General features: G+C 33.7%; 1 protein-coding gene across 3 annotated transcripts; it reads right to left on the bottom strand.

Annotated features, from left to right (window-relative positions):
- Nucleotides 1-4,525: 4,525 nt before the first annotated feature.
- Nucleotides 4,526-19,036, bottom strand: LOC110813255 (DNAJ heat shock N-terminal domain-containing protein). Of its 3 annotated transcripts, none has more exons than XM_088221166.1 (12): nucleotides 18,726-19,036; nucleotides 17,515-18,013; nucleotides 16,309-16,637; nucleotides 12,640-12,717; nucleotides 12,391-12,493; nucleotides 11,287-11,375; nucleotides 9,445-9,556; nucleotides 8,817-8,870; nucleotides 8,681-8,729; nucleotides 6,034-6,134; nucleotides 5,232-5,344; nucleotides 4,526-5,077 (listed from the first exon to the last, which is right to left on the bottom strand). In XM_088221166.1, the coding sequence occupies exons 2-12, from the start codon at nucleotides 17,938-17,940 to the stop codon at nucleotides 4,741-4,743; spliced, it is 1,791 nt and encodes a 596-aa protein (XP_088077292.1). In that variant the 5' UTR covers nucleotides 17,941-18,013; nucleotides 18,726-19,036; the 3' UTR covers nucleotides 4,526-4,740. The 3 variants fall into 3 exon arrangements, with proteins under 3 accessions (XP_088077292.1, XP_088077284.1, XP_088077285.1); XM_088221158.1 differs by having other exon boundaries at nucleotides 17,515-17,948; XM_088221159.1 differs by having other exon boundaries at nucleotides 17,515-17,942.
- Between the last annotated feature and the right edge of the window lie 578 nt (nucleotides 19,037-19,614).

The raw sequence follows: 19,614 nt of genomic DNA, 5'->3' as shown, positions 1-19,614 counted from the left end.
AGCAAGATGAATATAAATATCTCACATCACACGGGAATCCAAACCCTAGCTGCCAGCCCCACCAAAGAAGAAAAATTAGACGCCAGATAAAGAGGCCGACCACCGACCACCGTCGCACTGGAGCCACTGTCGACCGCCAAAAAAAGTAAAAACTTATCCTACTCGCTCAGAATTTGATTCTGAGTACCCTCATGGCTAAATCGGAGCAAAAAGGACGGCAGGTAGTCAGAAATCGCGAGCGAAGCCCGGCAGAGCCGCCGCGGCAAAAGTCCCAAAACCCCACCGATGAGCCCCTTCCCGATTTTCGTTTTATGTAATTTTTTAATTATTGTGTTCACCGTCCTTTTCTGTGTAGATTGGCCGAACAAAGAACCTCAACAACAAAGGAGAACCGGTGGAGCCGCCATATCCGGAGGTCCCCCACACCGGTAAGTTCGGTTTTCTGTGATTTTCCAGCCAACCGAGGCCTCTGATGTATTTTTTTATAGGGATACAGCCAAAAACTGCCTAAAATCAGTAAAACCAGCCAAAACCAGCTAGGCCGAGGCGAACTGTCACCATGGGCAGTGAAACCGGCGCTGTGCCAGAACTCCAAAATTGGCTATAATAAGTTTTGGACGCTAATTTTAGACTTCTATGGTATTTTTAGGTACGTGACAAGTATTTTAGATTCTGTATGGATAATTCAAGAAATCTAATACCCATTAGGAAGCGTAGTAGACAGTGCGGTGTCCCGAAATACTGATCCAGGTAAGGATCCCTCACTATTTTTTGTCCATTACGGCAAATTGAGGCTTAATAATCGATAATTGTGTGTTTTTACGAAAAATTAAAGAACCTTAAAAATAATTACAGGTCACTAGTGGAGTTGGAACCAGTTAGTTCACGATCGTTTCGATTTCCTATTTATTTTTCTGTATTGTCTATATTTGTTTACTATTATACTGTGCGTAACTGAATTGCTAGTTTTTAGGGTCTTTTTGGTTATTTGGTTATTTGCTTCCTCTACATTGTTTGTCGGTATTCCAATCATTGATTATTTGGCTGTGTTAAACTATATTATTTGTTTAAGTGAACTGTGAGTATAAAATGAGATATGGATATTGCGTAGTTGATTCTTATACTGATAGAAATTTGTATGGGAAAGACTTACTAGGTACTCGAGAAATGGCGGACGGGCTCGGTACATAGGGAACCCTATCATGAACGTTACCTCAATCGGACAAAGTTAAGAAATCCCTTACCAGTAAGGTTTGGGAGATATGGTTCACCTTGATACCGGACAGGGTATCGAGGTGATAGAATGTTAGGCACCCATTACCGGACGAGGTATGGGGACGGTCAGTTAATTATTTAATTGAATATTGGGTTCACGAGTAGAAGGACATCCCTATAAACCCCCAGGAGTACTGGTAAGCGGGTAAAAATGAAAAGTGATCATTTCTTGTTATCTTATATGTGATAATAAAAAGTGTATGAATATGGATTTTCATATATTATTTTTAGAAAAATTTGTTACTTAAATATGGAATAAATGACCTTCTTTATAGTAAATAAATTTATATTAAATTAAGAGATTCGTTGGTTATTTTTCTTATTTTTACCAATCTTTAGTTTTTCGTATCTGTGATTAGTGTGATATTCTTACTAGATTAGTGTAATTCATACTTTCATTAACTATTTCAGATCAAGAGGATCAAGATCCATGTCCCGATCAACAAGAGAATTGTGAATAACTCACCACCCGGACTCCCTACAAAAGCTAGTGAAGGTCGTTCTACAATGTTCAGTTATTTGTTTTTCGTTTATTTCTTTAATGTTCGTTTGTTTTTTAGAGTAGACATTCTCATATCCTTATTGGGCATCCTAAATTATTGTGTAAGAAATGTAAACTTTAACTCTACTATTTCGCTTCCGTATTTAATTATGAATTTATTTTTATTTAAGTTCCGAGCCTTTATAATTTTGTCGTGGGGCATTTTGCTAGAGTATAAATAGCTTAATGTCTTTTTGTTCACTTATTCTTTCGTTCAAAAAATCAAAAGTAGTCGGCAGAACAACGATTAGGTTTTTGCTATCTCACCACATTTCTCTTCAAATAAGTTCAAAACCTATTATTTTCTTTGCATTTCTTGCTAAATAATTGAGAGTTAGATTTAGAAAATTTTAATCATCAATAGAGATCTGATTATCTATTATTTTTTCATAAACCTATAGCTTAGAGAGCTATACTTGCCATATAGATTACTTTCAATAGGGATTGCATATTAATATACAAAAGATTTATCGTCATATAATATATATATATATATATATGTATGTATATCAATTAGATTTAAGAGAAAACTCTTTATTTATAAATGAATGCTATCATTGTTCATAAATGAGATATTTTTGTATAATAAAATTTCAGCAGAACAATATTCCAAATATTTATATGGAAACTTGTACCACATCAATTTCATTTGAATATGTTATAAATAAATATCTTTAAAACCTAACATTTACAGTGAAAGATTTGGCTGCTGATCTTATATATTATTATAAAGTACACTATTTTTTAAAATAGAAGCATATAACAATAAAATTTATTTTGAGTTGAGTCAACATCCTAAACCATCCATTTCTGAAAGTGAAAAGAACCAAGCATAAGAAGGTTAAGGATTGCAGCAGGAACCTATATACAAATGACTGGTTTTCTGCATCTACAAATTATATATATATATATATGTATGAACCTAAATATATGTTAACTAACTTTAGACAAGGGGGGTGAGGTTGCTTTATCAAACAACCAAGGAAACAGTAGTGTAAACCAAGTAAGTGGTTTTTCATTTTATGTTTTTGGTGTATAAGGGGGCGGTTTGTGGGACTTCAGGGAAGTTGTGCTTTTCAACCCTACTTATCATACATATAAAATTATATATGTCCATTTCTACATATATATATATATATATAGAGAGAGAGAGAGAGAGAGTTATATACTGTACTTTATGAATTCTTTTTTAGTAACAAGAACAACAAACATTCTAGAAGAGAAAAAAAAAAAAGAAATAGGTATGTATTAGAATTATTTTTCAAATGAATTAATTACCTAACTGCATACATGTATATATAACAAAAAGTGTCCATAAAATAATTGCAAGACTGCAATCATCAACCCATCTATGTCTTATATACATGATGAAAGTACATATAATTATTATGTAGGGAGAGACAAGGTGGCTTGTTTTGGGAGACAAATGATTAACATCCTAGTTGGTTTATATAATATACATACATATTATATGCGCGTATGTATATTAATAAGCAAGAAAGAATAATAAGTAATTTAGTGCATAGTTTTAACTGTTATAAAATTGAAATTTTCTTCAGTCGATCAGTCTTTCTTTATTTTCATTTTATTTTATATTTATGTATTTAATACATAGAAACTGAACTTCCCATTCCCCATTAAGCTGCCATGACATATATATGTTTCCTAACTTTTATTCATGTATAACTATGTTAATGAAGATTAAGGTTTCGTATGTATTTGTATACGATATATATATATATATGGAAAATGTAATGTATATGTTACATATTTCTTATACACACACACACACACACACACACATACACACACACATACGTATAGCAGCACCGAAGAGTCATTCTTGCAAAGGAAAATACCTCTTAAGGCTCTAAAAGGGAAACTAAATTGGTTTCTTTTCTTAATTATTATTTATTAGCTTTGCAAAAGTGCACTGCAATCCATTCCTATTCCTTAAATGTTTTCTTTCCTGTTTTCTTTGTTTAAACGTAATGGCTTACTTGTTTCTAATTTTAAATTACGAGGAAATTAATGAAAGCTCCAAAAAAGGTCAATTTTTTAATTAATTCTTTTATCTTCTATTTCTTATAATACATTTCTTTTTACAGAATTAATTAATATTTTTAAGAGTTTGGTGTATCAATGCGCATTTATATTTAAAGAAAAATATTTTTAATATAACTCTGCAAGTACTGAATCTAAGATAACATATGTTGAGACAAACATTTATAAAATAAAGATAAAAGGTACTTCATATCATCAATTAAATGTAACGCACTTCTACTAACACTAGAATAATTAAAGGAAACAAAAATCTATATATTTTACCATTTATATCAAATTAGTATCCATTTTTTATCGTATTAAATTAATTAATTATATATTTTAATCTCAGTAATTTAATCCAATATTTTTAATTTTAATATAATTATTTACTAGACAAATATTAATAAAAAATTCTAATTATCTTTATTTTCATTGTAGTTTATAATTATATAATTAGAGATGCTTGGAATATTTTTAGTATAAACATGTTCAGATCCCTAGAGATAATACAAATCTAGTTAATTATAAACTAGTACTTCTGCTGTTTGCTTATAATTTTCAGTTGTTATTCTTCAAAATAAAAAATAATCCTAACAATTAATAATTATAATTTTCAGTTTAAATTTATTTTTTATGAAAAAAATAAATTACACAAGCACAAAATACCTTTAAAAATTCACCTTTTTAGGTTTTTGTAAATAAAAAATCTTATTTTTGTAAAACTATCTTATGCTATATTTGATACAAAGAAGAGTAGGCCTCTTCCAGTCTTGTTGCCAAAAAGGGGAAGAAAACAGTGGGAACAAGAAAAGCGATAGAAGCATACACGAGTGTCACCTACGTGATCCAAATAGGATGCCAAAACTCAACAAACTGTCCTAAAGGAAGTTCCTCTGAAAGTTTCCCGATGAAAACCTAGAAGCCAAGCCTTGAGACATGCTTTCTGCATCAAATTTTATGTTTTGCCTCCCAGCAACTAGGTCCTTCTCACGATCCCAAGGCTTCCATGGATGCTGCCCTACCCATTCCTCTTTCTCTGGTGGCTGTCTTGATTTTTTCTTTGCACGCCCTGAAGCTTCCTCTTGGTGTTTTTCGACCAATGATTTTGACCTTTTTTCTTTGTTATATTTATCCACCAAATCTGCATCTGAACTTCTTCTACTTTCCTCTTCATTGGAAGCAAGTGCCGCAGCCTCATTATATGCTTCTAGGTAACTGACATGAAATAACAATGCACATTAAACAGATAAATGATGAAATAAAAGAACAGAGGAGCACAACTGTCATTCAACAATATCATAAATAAAAATCTCTCCTTTCTCTCTTCCTCAAAAATTTTTTGAATGCAAGACACAAAAACTTATCTTACTTCATCTTTGCCTTTTGGGCTCTTTCTGAAGGAGTATCAGTCCAGACACTAGTATCACCACGTCCTTTATAACTCTTGCTAAATTTTGTTGTCTGTGTGGTGACACCACCAGGCTGAGAAGAAGAAGATCAAGAGGTTAAAACTTGTGAAACAGCCCCTTTCAACATTAATGAAAAAGTTAACAGAACATTTGCTTTTCTTGAAGTGCGAATGCAAAAGGGATTAGAATCCTGGATTTGTGGGGATCCACAACTCACATATCCTCTTAAGAGAGGTTAAGAATGAAGACATCTAATAAACTTATATGCCGAGATTTTCTATCAACAAACATATCTAGTAACTGATATATTGAAGAATTTATTCCAAAGGAACAAATACTCTGGTCAAAGGTGGGAACTGCACGAACTTGAAATTGCAGTTACTAAATGGGGTGTCCTAGAACTGTGGTTGGTGAGAGCATCCTGTTTTGAGGTGCCAAGGCAATAGAGGATTAGATTCCAGGATTTTGATCTCCTCCTAAGAGAGGCTAAAAATGAACATCTCTAAGTAACTTATATGGTGAACTTTTCTACCAATGGACATGTCTAATTAGCTGATAGAGGGAAATTTAATTCAATGGGACATCACACTCCTGCCAAAGGGAGAAATGCTTAACTTGGAAATGTAGTAACTGAAGAGAGTGTCTTGGAACTGAGGTAGCCGGAACAAGGAGTTTGTCCAGTTTCGAAAGCCTACTTCCTACAACTAATGAAGAGATAATAATCAAACTATGACAAGATTACAGCCAGAGTAAAAATCTTACTTGCCGCTCAGGAGGCAATGTTGTCATCCATTCATCCCTTTGTGGTGCCACTTTAACTTCCATGGTTGCCAGGAGTTCATCATCACCCTCCATTGATATACCTGCAAGCACAAGAACTTGCTTATTTCAAATCAACAAATAATGTTGCTGCCAATAGAAAAGGCAATAATAGTAATGTGGATGTTGATCAACAGTCAAGGACCTGAAGTCCCCAACAACAACAGATGATAGAGGCATGTTGTTATGGATGCATGCATTTATAGGGTCTAAATAAGAGGTTGAAATTTAATTAAATATAAAGTTTTAATTAGTATTACATTTTTAAATAGTAAATATAGAATTTTAATTAGTATTATATTCTTAAATAACATACGATTTATCGCTAATATTAAATTCCTAAATAGTATAGAATTTTCAATATTTTAACAGAGTATTTTTAATTAAATTTACATTCCTAATTATTTTAAAATTTCTAAATAACCTCTATATAAAGGAGTATACTTATTATTAATAAAGACATCTCAAAATATTATTTTAAATTATGATATTGAAGCTCTTTTTAACAAGGTCCAAGATAACAGTTCCCTTTGATGAACTGTAATTTATTTTCATAAAATAGATCACTTAAAAAAATCGATGCAAGGAGAAAACAAATTATGGAACCAGAAATTCCAGAAAACCGCTCAGTGACAAGATTCTGATCTCAGGAACATAACAAATTGATATCAGAACCTAACACAATGAGTGACTCTGCAATAAAAGAAGATCTGCAATTGATGCTCCAGGAAGCCTTGACCGCAAACGAGGCACGAACCGTAGAGATTAAAAAATGATTGAGCAGACAATTGCAAGAGTTATCCTCACAATTCAAAGAGATACTGGTAAGCTTTAATCATGACAGACGAACAGAATCAAAAAGGACTGTAAGTAGCAACCACTTCTGGGAATAGCTATCTCAAGCGCTTCACATCGGAAGTCAGTCATGGAATGTAAACAACTATCCAGGTAAGGAAGTCGTTTCGTGCTACATCAAGTTAGACTTTCCAATGTTTGATAGTTATGAAGATCGTTTAATATGGTTGCATTGGTGTGATAAGTTTTTTTACCAACCAACACGTCGGAAAGGGATAAGATGGGATTGGCCGTCTTCCATACACCGGAAGAGGCGTAACTTTGGTACCACCAGTTAAAATCTAAATAACCTAGATTCAATTGGAATTAATAGGTAACGAAGTCGTTTCGTGCTACATCAAGTTAGACTTTCCAATGTTTGATAGTTATGAAGATCGTTTAATATGGTTGCATTGGTGTGATAAGTTTTTTTACCAACCAACACATGTCGGAAAGGGATAAGATGGGATTGGTCGTCTTCCATACACCTGAAGAGGCGTAACTTTGGTACCACCAGTTAAAATCTAAATAACCTAGATTCAATTGGACTTAATTCAAAACCTACTATTCTCTGATGTTTGAGCTGCCAGCCGGAAGTAACCCGTTGGGAGAATTGATAAACTTGAAACAGAAATGATTAGTTACGGACTACCAAAGGTAGCTCTAAAAAAAACTAAGAATAGCAAACAAGTTCGTTCAGGTTGATCAACATTTAAGTTTTTTCACAGTAAGACTGATCGATTCTCTCGATCTAAAAGTCAAGATACAATCACCCACTACTCTTATGCACGCAATGAGCACGATCAGAGCTTTTGAAATAAAACAACAGTTGTCAGTTATAACTAAACACAATTATAGTGGCTCTTCTCAGTTCGTGAATAAGTCTACCAATTTAGTTCAGAAAATACAGACTCCACGGGGCAGCAATGTTACGACACAATCCGATAATGGTTCCACTTCATTTATAAAAAAACTAACAAACGTAGGAATGACATAAAGTAGGCTGAAGAGGTTGTGTTATGACTGCGATGAGCCGTTTGTTCAAGATCACCAATGTAAACAGCTGTTCTGGCTCGAGATTGAACGCGACACCAGTCATGAGTAACAAGAAAAGACCGACAATATCCACATTTCAAACTTGAGAACAAGTTTAAAGACTCGAGGAAGCATAATGTTATGAACACATTTATAAGATCTAAATAAGAGATTGGAGTTCAATTAAATATAAAATTTTAATTAGTATTAAATTCCTAAATAGTAAACATGGAATTCTAATTAGTATTTGATTCCTAAATAACATATAATATTTCATTAATATTGAATTATTAAATAGTATAGGATTTCCAATATTTTAGTAAAATATTTCTAAATAAAAATTGTAACTTTCATATAAAAGGATATGTTTGCTATTAATAAATACACATCAGAATATTATTTTTAACCACGATATTGAAGATCTCTATAACGAGACTCAAGGTAACAACTCCATTTGATGAGTCGTAATTTATTTTCACAAAATAAGTTGCTAAAAAAAATCACAATAAGGAGAAAAAACAGATTCTGGAACCAGAAATTCCAAAGAACTGCCCAATGATAAGATCTTGGTCTTGAGAACATAACATATGTCCTGGAACATCAAAGTAAACCATGAAAACTGAAGGCACATCAATTAGGAAACCTGATTATTGTGTCCTTACGTGTGTATGCAAAGGGAAAGTGAGACAAGAGAGCGCCCTTTCTATACAAAATGCCTCACCTTGCAATCTTCTCCATTTTGCAGCTTCTTGCATTGCTTGCAACTCAGCCTACAGGAAATTTGCATTGTCAAACAAGTTGGTTACCACCAAATAACTTTGCTAACTGTCTTTAGAATATTTTAGCAGAAGCAAGACCTTAAATTCCTCTTGTTCTTCCTTGAGCTTAATTTTCTCATCCAATGCTTTTCGCTGCAACAACCAGATGCCATTAGGAGAAATACTTCAGAACCATTTATAACACACAAAACAATTTTCAAATATCAAACTAGATATACAAACAGATAAAATCGCAACAACGCCAATGTGGAACTGATGGTAAAACAGTAGTGATCTAATGAGATAGGGCAAAGTCCCATAAATTAAAAATTTAAGGGCCAGAGTTTGCTATCGATGATGTTAACCATATTTCTCATCACAAAATTGCATTTTAAAAGTGTGCAGTTAGTGGAACTAATTTGATCTATATCAGTAGAAATCTATTTTACTGCCATCTTTTTACATGAGTAGTAATGTTTTTCAAATATGTAAGGAAAGCATGAGAAGGCAAAACATCATAGATTATTCTTTTTGGACAAATAGAGCACCATAGATATATTTCTTATACTTAGTATACTCCACACAGAGAGACGAGAAGCACATTATCTACATTAATCAAATAATGATAATTCTTAAAAATGAATCATAAACATATTTGACAAAACGATGAGATGAAATGCACAAAAAGCACAATTATCTTAGTCATAAGACATTCCATGAGACTCACCCTATCTGGATCTTGTAGTTCTTTGAAAGCTTTATTCAACAAAATAAATGCTTGGTGGGCCTGAGGATGAGAGCATTTATCTGGATGCACCAAAAGAGACAACTTCCAATATCTAATGGAAACCATTGAATATCATTAGCAAGTTATATATAGAACAGAAGTTTGCAAAAGTAAAAAATAATGATTTTTTTATATAACAGAAGAAATATTTGTAAAGATCTACAAATTCAGAAGGATAAGCTATCCTCCAGAGAAAGGTAACAAAAAAGTTTCATTACTACAAAAAAGCAACCCAATCCATCTGTGGCGTGGATAAAGATATTCCCTAAAGAAACCACAGACTTAGCTCAAAGAGGAGCTAAAAACACCATGCTCCTCTCCCATATGTCATCAAACGAACAATTAGAACATACGCATACACACAAAAACAAGTTCATTTATTAAACCATCTTAGCCACTGCTTGAATTGCAGAAGAAAGGGCCTCATGTTGACTTTTTAAAAATATCTGTCAGAACCAAGTGAACTGTACAGCTCATAAAGGCACATCTGAGTTTTTAGCCTGATACATGAAATAGAACAAAAGTTCAAGAAATCTCATTTATAAGAGATTATTATCATAGTAGATAAGCCAAATAGAAGGGAAAAAACTTTTTATAAAAGTTAGATGTGAACCAGGTGCTTTCAGAATTAGTTGCATGCATCTGCAGTCCATACACCACATCCACAGGCCTAGAATAATTTCACTTAGCTTCTGAGGGCATTTGCTGGCAGTGCCAGGGAAAGTCAGATTCGTAACCAACTGCCCAAGATCCTGGTAGGCAGCTTTGTATAAGATAATTTAAGCAACTTCAATTGCTCCCTAAATCTTAGTTTTGTTTCCAGTTTGATTTACTTTTCTTCCCTTAATTATCTGATAGGGATTAACAGAATTGGAGTAGAAGTTGGTAAAACAGATGAACCTAGACCCAACTTATCTACTGTGTAAACAGAGTGAAACCAAATTCTGACCTGAATGCAGTAAAGCCAAATGACCTGTTTATTTCATTCCAGATAACAGCAGGACAATCGTTTAAAACAAAATATTAACAATAACATTTACAGAACATAAAAAGGAAAACTAAATGGGAAACTCTCCCAAATTAAGTAAAAGACTGTTTAGTCAAAGATTCTATCAAGAACCTGTCCTGGCTTGTGAAGAAATAAAGGAAGAAGAATTGAAAAAGAAACAGAAAAGAATTTAGAAGAGAATGAGAGCATAATTAAATTTAGGGAGGAGAAAGAGTAAGGGAGACCAAGAGAAAAGAGGAATTGTTCAGAGAGAAGTTTGAAATTTCATTTATATATTCTGGATACAAATCCATTCTCAACTCTACCTTTTATAGCTGAAAAGTAATTAATTGAAACTAATTTTTAACTAATCAAAATAACTTAACTGATTATTTCTAACAAACCTAACCATTATTAGTTGGGTCCTCACAATCTCCTCGTATCAACTTTTAATGATCATCCTTTGTCCAGTTCTTTGTTGCAATTTACTACAGGATCAACCTAAGTTTCATGGTTGTCAATTAGCAAATATATGTTTGTCACAAGAATCTTACAATCCAAAATCAATTATTCTATGATAAGAAATTCAGTTAATCTATCAAACCTTGGTTTCGTTAAATTAAGATAATGATGGAAATCTGAAATGAAATTCTAGGGCAATAAAAACAGAGTTTGTACACAATAAACACTGATACCAAAATATCTTGTACTCATTGCAAATTTCTGTTTAGGTTGCATTTAGTTCAAATTTGGAAGAAAGATTCAAAAAGGATAGTATGGGAGGAAAAGCTCACTTTTTCTTTATATTATCAGCAGACATATTTCTGTTTGTTCCCAGAATTTCATATGGACAATCAGCTTCAACTCCCATAATTCGAGTGACCTGATGAAGTAAACATGGAAAGTTTTGATGAGTGTCTCTTTTATTCTTCTTCCCCTCTAAAAGGAGCACAATCAGCAACATTCATGAAGAAATAATTACTAATCAGAATATATTTGAACCTAATAAGACCAATAACTAGATGCATGAGCAAGCTTAAAATATAAAAATGATGAAACCAATTCCCTCTTTACAAATATAATCTTAAAAAGCCTCTTTTCGTAGGACAATGATAAACAAACAATTTTGATGATTTTGGCACTACAAAGTAGTAATCTTAAACCTAGACATTATACAGCTCATGAAGAAACTGAAGAATTTAATGGAAGTAAATTCGAGTGAGATTGAGAATGAGAAATTCTTCTCTTCTTTCTTGCTTCCTCTACACAGAGGCGGAGAGGTGCCTTTTATAAGCACCCAGCAGCCAAGATGACACACCAAAATTTGGGGTGTGGTCCCCAAAACAGAATGAAAAACGAAAACAACAAAAATAACAAATTCTGGTGGTGGTGGACAATTCCACCTGTCCAGAAAATGAAAATACAATTCTATCCTTTAATTCTAACCATCTAATAAATATTTTCTACTGAAACCAAGCACGTCGTCGTAATTAATGAAAATGCTCACGACATTCAGAGAGTACCAACCAGATTAGTTGGTAAAATTAGTGCTAATACACTGGGGACTGAATCCCCCTCATATCTAAACCAGGTGGTTATAGGATGAAAAAGAGAACCTCCTACTGTATAGTACACAGCCCAACAGCCCAACGAAGATAGGAACAAAGGTTCCTAATACTCCAATAACCTCCAACCGTATAGCACACAGTGCAATTAATAATTATAATTCCCATGACACTATAACACGTAATTATACGTGCTTTCAATTTGAAGCATGAGAGGAAAGATGCAGCTATGATAGTGCTAACATCTTTAATTCTACATGTCTTCAAATTGAAGCATACAAAAGAAATACAGCTTAAAATTCAAATCCAATACAAGAGAGAAAAACCAGAAACCTCTTCAAAACGCTCCGCCTCGTTTGCTGATTCAGCTTCAGCAACCATAGCTGGTGGTGGAGGCCCTATAAATAGTTCAGTATCTTCCTCCAATTCAGCTTCTCTAGAACAATTTAACAGAAAATACTATATAAATATCATATTTCTGGTGTCTGCTTCTCAATGCAGAGAATAACATATTAGGCATGTATCCTTAAAAGAATAATAATAGACTGAAGCATGTTTTTCTTGAATACCGTTAAAAGATACCTAAGCTCAGCTTGGGCCTCTGTTAATTTGGCTGCTGCAGCAAGTAGCTCAGCTGATGGCATTTCAGGACCAATCATCCTACAACAAAATGTAAAATGATACAACAAGATCAATAGACAATGCATAGGTCAACATATAAATGTAATATATTAAAAAAAAAAAGGAGTTGCACACTAAGATAAGTAATAGATAAACCAGGTAAGCATATGCATCTAAAATATTAAGTCTTTCTCTTGCTGCAAGCTTTTCCCAATCACACATGCTACACTTAACTAAAATAAGTATATCGACACAACACCTATCAAGGCCACAGAAAATAATGCTAAAGTGATCCATAGCTTCTAAAAGCAGATGAAACTCAAGGCTGACACTTATGCAAGAAGGAGAGAGAAGATTAATACGATGGCATTAAAACGGTAAACAAGAAAAAAGGCTAAAGATATCACAACTTTGACCAAAATATTGAGGGTTTTTTTATAAAAGAATAGATATCATTTGAAAGAGAAAACTATTACAAGAATCAAGATTAAAAGAAAATGGTATCCTCAGCAGATGAACAAGAAAAAGAAAAAAAGAAACATACCAACACAAAATAGTTGAAGAATTTGCAAAAGATAATCTAGGATGTCAACTATTAAATAAGAGTTTGCTATTTATAGCACCACACTAGAGTTACAGTCCTAATAGTACATGAGCACATAGTAGAATTACTTACATATCAAATAGCATAGTAATACAAATTAAGTAACATATTACTTCATCCTATTAACCTCCAGCAAGATGTGATGTCAAGCAGAAACTGGGCCTTAAGTGATCGAAATGTGTAGATGCCAGTCAACTGATCTTGATGCATACAACTAGTAATCCAGATTGAACGTTTTCATGGGAAATATCAAGTTCAGTATGAAAAAACCTTCCATGATTCACTAAGTTAGAGGATATATAGATTGCACTTATGCTGCCACAATAAATGACAGGAAGACTCTTAGGCGCCGACGTTAACACAATCTGCAACCAAAAACTATCAAAGATGCAGTACTACAATAACCTGCAGTAGCACGGTATTCAGCCGCAGAACTCGAGAAGGAAACGATAGGTTGTTTTTTAACACTCCATGAGATAAGATTACTGCCAGAAAAGTACAATAACCAGCTGTAAAACGTCTAGTGTCTGGACATCCTACCTAACTGTGCATCAGAGTATCCAACAAAATGAAGAGAACAATTATGATAGAACTGAATATCATAGTGAACAATGCCACAAATGTAAGAAGAATTTGTAAATTGCTTGATAATGATCCTCACGTGGTTCATGTTGACATGCTTGATTAGCATTCAAGGATAGCTCAGAACAGCTAAAATTGAGATGCTGCAAGGCCACAAAAATACTATGAAGGAAAGTGGGTCATCAAGCAACAGATTGTTCCCTTTACCGAGCTGTCACCACGAAGCTATTGTTGTAGATATAGGTTTGCAGGACTCTGTACCACTACTAGGAAGCAATTCTGTGGCATATTTACTCTGATTCATGAATAACTCTTCTTAATTATGGGAATGTCCAGAAGAATAATGGAGCTGGCTGAAAAATGATTAGGCAATATTAAACAATATTTCAATGGCTACCCATGCTTGTCGGGCAGTGAAGGTGATATTGGACTTAAGTAGGCTGAGAAGAACGTCTGTGGATACAATTACTTTAATCTTGCTTTAATCTATGAAAGAACGAAATAGACGACTGGTTGCCAGAGAATAGTATCCAGATTAGGTACTGTTTTGCCATCTTCAATGACAGTGGCTGGTGGAGGTGAATAAGCATCATCGATGTAGTGAATCCCATGGCCTTGAAAAACAGGGACAAAAAAGGACTTCCAAATCATTTAGTTCCCAAAATCAAGAGTTTCACTAATGTAATTGTGAATATAAGAAACATGAAAGGAAGGATTGTTGAGAGAAGCTGCTGGAAGAGGAAGGAAGGAGAGAGACGCAGCAGCAATGGAGGAAGATTGAAGCTCGACATCTGTGGAAGAGGATAAATGAGATTGAGTAATGATGACTGGAGAAATGTTAACAGTATATGAAGATGAAGCCGATATAAGGCAGGTCGAGACAAAGAAGCATGTGACATAATGCAGATTGATACACAAACCAATAGGGTTAACAATCAAGAAAAAGAAAAGCGAATTTCTTTTTCTTTTCTAACGGCTCTAATACCATGAAGAATGAATAATCTTGGATGTCTGTCATTGAATAAGAGTGTGCTATTTATAGCACCACACGAGTCCTAGAAATACATGAGTACATGATAGAGTTATTTACAAATTAAATAACATAGTAGTACCCATTAAATATCATAGTATTCTATCCTATGAATAGCAACCCAACTTCTTTGCGGAGTAGATGATGGTATCCTAAAAAGAAGAGGGAGTCTTCACCGAAACAGAAGCAAAGGACTCCACACTATCCTAAAGCATGTATGAAAAATGAAACATATGCTGTAACATTTTAGCATCCTCTCCAACTACCATAGTCCAGCAAATATGGCTCTTCTCCAAGCTCCTTGTGCTCCTTGTTTCTCCAACACCAGACAAAGTAGAAGATATAAAATTCTCCCAAAAAAAGAAGATAGAAAGATATCCAAATTGGAAGCACCCAGAAATCTTCAAACTTCAAAAGCAACCTTCGATAAAACCTCTGAAGCCACAACAAAGTGAATAAACAGGCGGCCACTTTTGTCTGAGTTTCAGAAGCACATCAAACAAACATTAGAGGATAAACCTTTTTTTTTCAAATAAATAATTAGAGGATGAACCTTTTCAACAAGTCTAAGACAAATCAAAGGGGTTAATCTTATTCAGAACAGCAAGCTAGACAAAAGCCCTAACCTTAAAGAGAGCTTTCACATTTTTTGAAAGAAACAAAAGAAAGCCATGTTTTGACTAGTAGGATGATGGGTAAGAAATGAAAGGAATCTTTGCAAGTGTATGCAAAGGTTCCAGACTCTATATTTAGCTCTAGGAATGGGAAAAAAAAAGGATTCAGAAAATTAACAAGGATACCAAACCTTGTTTCTCAATCATTGAGGTTTCTGATAAATTAATTTCAGCAGAACTGTAAGAAGTGGTTTACAACTCCTTAAATTCATTTAGTCAAGTACAACTCAAATTTGTTAATTTGGGAAACAATTTTTAATAATGTGTTCCATAGCTTCAAGACTGATCACCAAATATTATTTGAGACATAGCAGCAGATCTACAGTAATAAGGACTTAGGAGACCTGATTGATTTTTAACAGACTTTTAAATACTTTTATAAATGGTTGCATCACCTTGGTGCTAATTAATATTATATATATATATTTTTTTTATAAAAGAAAAAGTAAATGCTTTCATGTAAAGCTTACGATAAGGTTATGCTCAAACTTTGAAGGAAACAAAATTTGGACCTAAACCAGACAGAATAATTAATAGCCTTGATAAGTGTTGTTCATCAACCATCCAAGAATGCAAATAGAGCCTACCTATCTCAGGTTTTCTAGCTTGTAATGACATTATGCTTCAATTTCAAGGATATAGAATCGTAAATTAAATTTCATCAGTCCACATGAACTGGTAACTTCTACCGTACATAAAGTATGCTTAATACTAAAATGAAGATGGCAAATATTAATCACCTTCTTCTTGGAGCAAAGGAATCCTCAGTTGTATGTGATTCAGTATTGCTATCTGTCACTTGTTTACATCCCACATCAACTGGTAACTGATGCACATCTTTCTTACTTACACCATCATCAAGTTGCTGTTCCTTAGGTTCTATGCGACACCGAATCAAGGGTTCAATAACATCCAATGTAGGACAAGCATCTAAAGGTAGTAGAAAAACTCCATCTCCATTTTCTTTGAGATTTAAGGAAAAGAAGAGCCTCTTCAAATGCTTTATCAAAGATTTTTCTGATATGCCCTTTATGTCAACTGCTTGCCCTTCATCAATCATTTGCAAAAGCTATGGAAAAAAAAAACCAAAAAAAAGTGAATCAGAATAAAAAGGAATCCTACTTTCTTCCCGAATTATAAAAGGGGCCAAAATGGAAACAATTAGAAAACGATAAATGTGTATGTGTGTGTGTGTAACAAAGAAAAATCAACACAATAATTTCTAAAAATGGCTGCCATAATTATTATCTAGTTACACAGAGTGTGTGGCTCCTCTAGAATAATACACACATTTCATAAAATTTGGGGGCCAAGAATATATAAGTAGTCCTTATGCAAGTTTTCAGTTGATTCTTCTTAAGTAGTTTTAAGATGGGTCTGATATGATATTTGCAGAAGATAAAAATTTAATCTGTTTTGTTTGATATGGTGGTAAGGAAGAGTTTGCTGTTAGAATTGCTCATGCTTGTACTTTATGCTGCTCTGTTTTCTAGTTTTTTTTCTTGGGTATCTCGTCCTTCTCTTGTACTTTTTCGTCCCTAACAAACACTATTTCTGTTTCTATATTAAGAAAAAGAATTTAATAAACTCTACATATATTGTTCACAATAAATACGGTGCAAAAGACACCTAGATACAGCATTGTCGAATAGAAACAGAAAAAGAAATATTTTCTCATAGATATAGTTATATCACCAAGTAAATTTCAATGAACAAAAAAAAAATGCAAATGCAATCCAATTCTCTTAACGTAGAAATGCATAAAGAAAAGCAGATTGATATGAGAAGTAATCAAGTTAAAATAACAATTGCTTGTTCTATACTATGGGAGTCATTCTCATTTAACAACTACTGACTGAAAATATCTCCAAAACAAAAAGAGATAACAAATAATACAAAAGAAGGGAAAGAGATAGAGAGGAGTCTCAATGGAGAGTTAGCAGTACCTGTTTTAAATCATTCCCAACTGTAGGGAACTCTCTGAACATTTCTTTCACAACTGCTTGAGGCTCGACCTCTGATCTCTCTGACTCAGAATCCGACTCAGACCCGGACTTGGAGGCAGATGAGGACTCAGATTCATAACCCCTCCTCCTCTTCTTCTTATCCTTCTTCTTATACTCTGCTCTTGATTTCCTTTTCTTTCTCTCCCTTTCTTTGTCCCTTCTCTCTCTCTTCTTTCTCCTCGTCTCTTCCCTTTCTCTTTTCCTCCCTCGCTGTTTCCTAGAACTACCATCACTTTTTTCCCGGTCTTTCCGGTGTCGGTGCCACCGCTTTGAGTACAATTCTGAGTCATCAGAAGATTCAGAACTCAAAGGGGATGAAGAAGAAGAGGTCTGCTGCACGTGAGTCTTCTTGCTTTTATTGCCCATCCCTTTACCTTGTAACAAGTCAATCCGAGGAAATCAAGAGAATGGATGATATACTTGCTATTGCAACTTTGCACTGTTTTATTAGAAACAAGAAAAAGTTACATCTAACAAGCCAAAATGAAGTGGGCCAACTTGAAAGACCCTCAAGCTTCATCAAAACCCAACAAGTGGCAGTTTGACACCATATTTATGGGATTAAAAACCCAATAACCACAGCATTAGCGAAGACATAATGCTGCAATAAAATGCACTTGTTGCAAAACCGGCAAAGACATAATAAAGGTGCACTTGTTGCAATAAAATCCTTAACTGCCTATTTCTCCCCTGATTGGAACATCTTGCAGGATGAATGCAACCTCGCCAAGATGTTCATCAAAATTGTCCAAGATTCAACATTCAAAAGCAATATCAATTACGCATATTTCAATCATTTGCTCACTCTTCTCAAAGAAAAAATTTGTGCGCTATAGTATAGATGTTTATAAAACATGTTAGGTCAAAAGCAACCCATACGATTTCACAACTCCCAATTCTTGGACTTAATTTGTTCTTTTCTCTTGCGTTTTCTCTCTTGAGCGAGACGCAGCAGAGAAAAAGTCCTAATTCATTTGCAACAAGAAAAACTAAAATCCCCGCTTCACTTTCAATCACGCACGCTCGAAGTAATATGCCGGCCCGAATTAACTTTTATCGAACCTAAATTTTCTCTGACACCGCATTTTCAAAAAGCAACGAGGCTAAATCAATTTGATTAGTGAAATTAAAGACTTGGTGAAAGAAATTACCTGAACCTGTTTATTCCACTGATGGTGGCCGGCTGCTCTTTTTGGAAGTAACAGTGGGGGGACTGGTTGGCCCGGGAGCTAGAATTTTGAGATATGGGGACCCAAAATAGGTCCTCCCCTCGGTGAACGACTGACAAGATCTAGGTGACAGTAACCATCGGGAAGTACGGTGGCTGACGCTCAGGTACGACAGTCGAAAAGACCTGGGAGAAACTTCGGCGACGATGGATATATAGAGAAACTTCGACAGTGTCGATCCGACGGGGGCGGTCTGCACGGAGGTGGTAGAGCACGTTTTGTTTTGGATAAATTACAGTTATGCCTTTATTTTTACATATATTGCAGTTTCCCCTATCTATGTTTAAAAAATTACATTTACTTCCTCGTCCATATAGTTATTCTTCTGTCGGTGCTTTTTTTTTTTTTGGTATTACTTACATACAGAACGATTCTTATATTTATTTTTAAAATTTAATTGTAAAGTATATAATAACTGAATATTTGTAAAATAATTAAAATATGAAATAAAATAATTTTTTAAAATTTTAGAAATAAAATTCTAATTTTTTTATTTTATTATTTTTACTATTATTTGCATTAATTATTTTATATAATTTTTTTTTAATAAAATACATACAAAAATATCTGTTATTGTTAATATCTCAAGTAAGTGTTCAATCTGAGAAAAGATTCACGAATTCATTAGGATTTTGATAAGAGATTTTACTTTTAGTTTTGTATACTTTTTTCAATTTAAAACATTTACTATTAAAGATATTTTTTTTGCCAAATAAATTTGTTAAGATTTAATTTATTTTGATCACATAATCCTAATAACACAACTAATTAATTTAATTTTTAATTTATTGAATAACATATAATAGGACAA

This window comes from Carica papaya, chromosome 1 (assembly GCF_054855325.1).
Source record: "Carica papaya isolate Zhongbai chromosome 1, ASM5485532v1, whole genome shotgun sequence".
In the NCBI taxonomy this organism is placed as follows: Eukaryota; Viridiplantae; Streptophyta; class Magnoliopsida; order Brassicales; family Caricaceae; genus Carica; species Carica papaya.
Note: the sequence above shows the minus strand (reverse complement) of the source record. Positions and strands in the feature narration are given on the sequence as shown.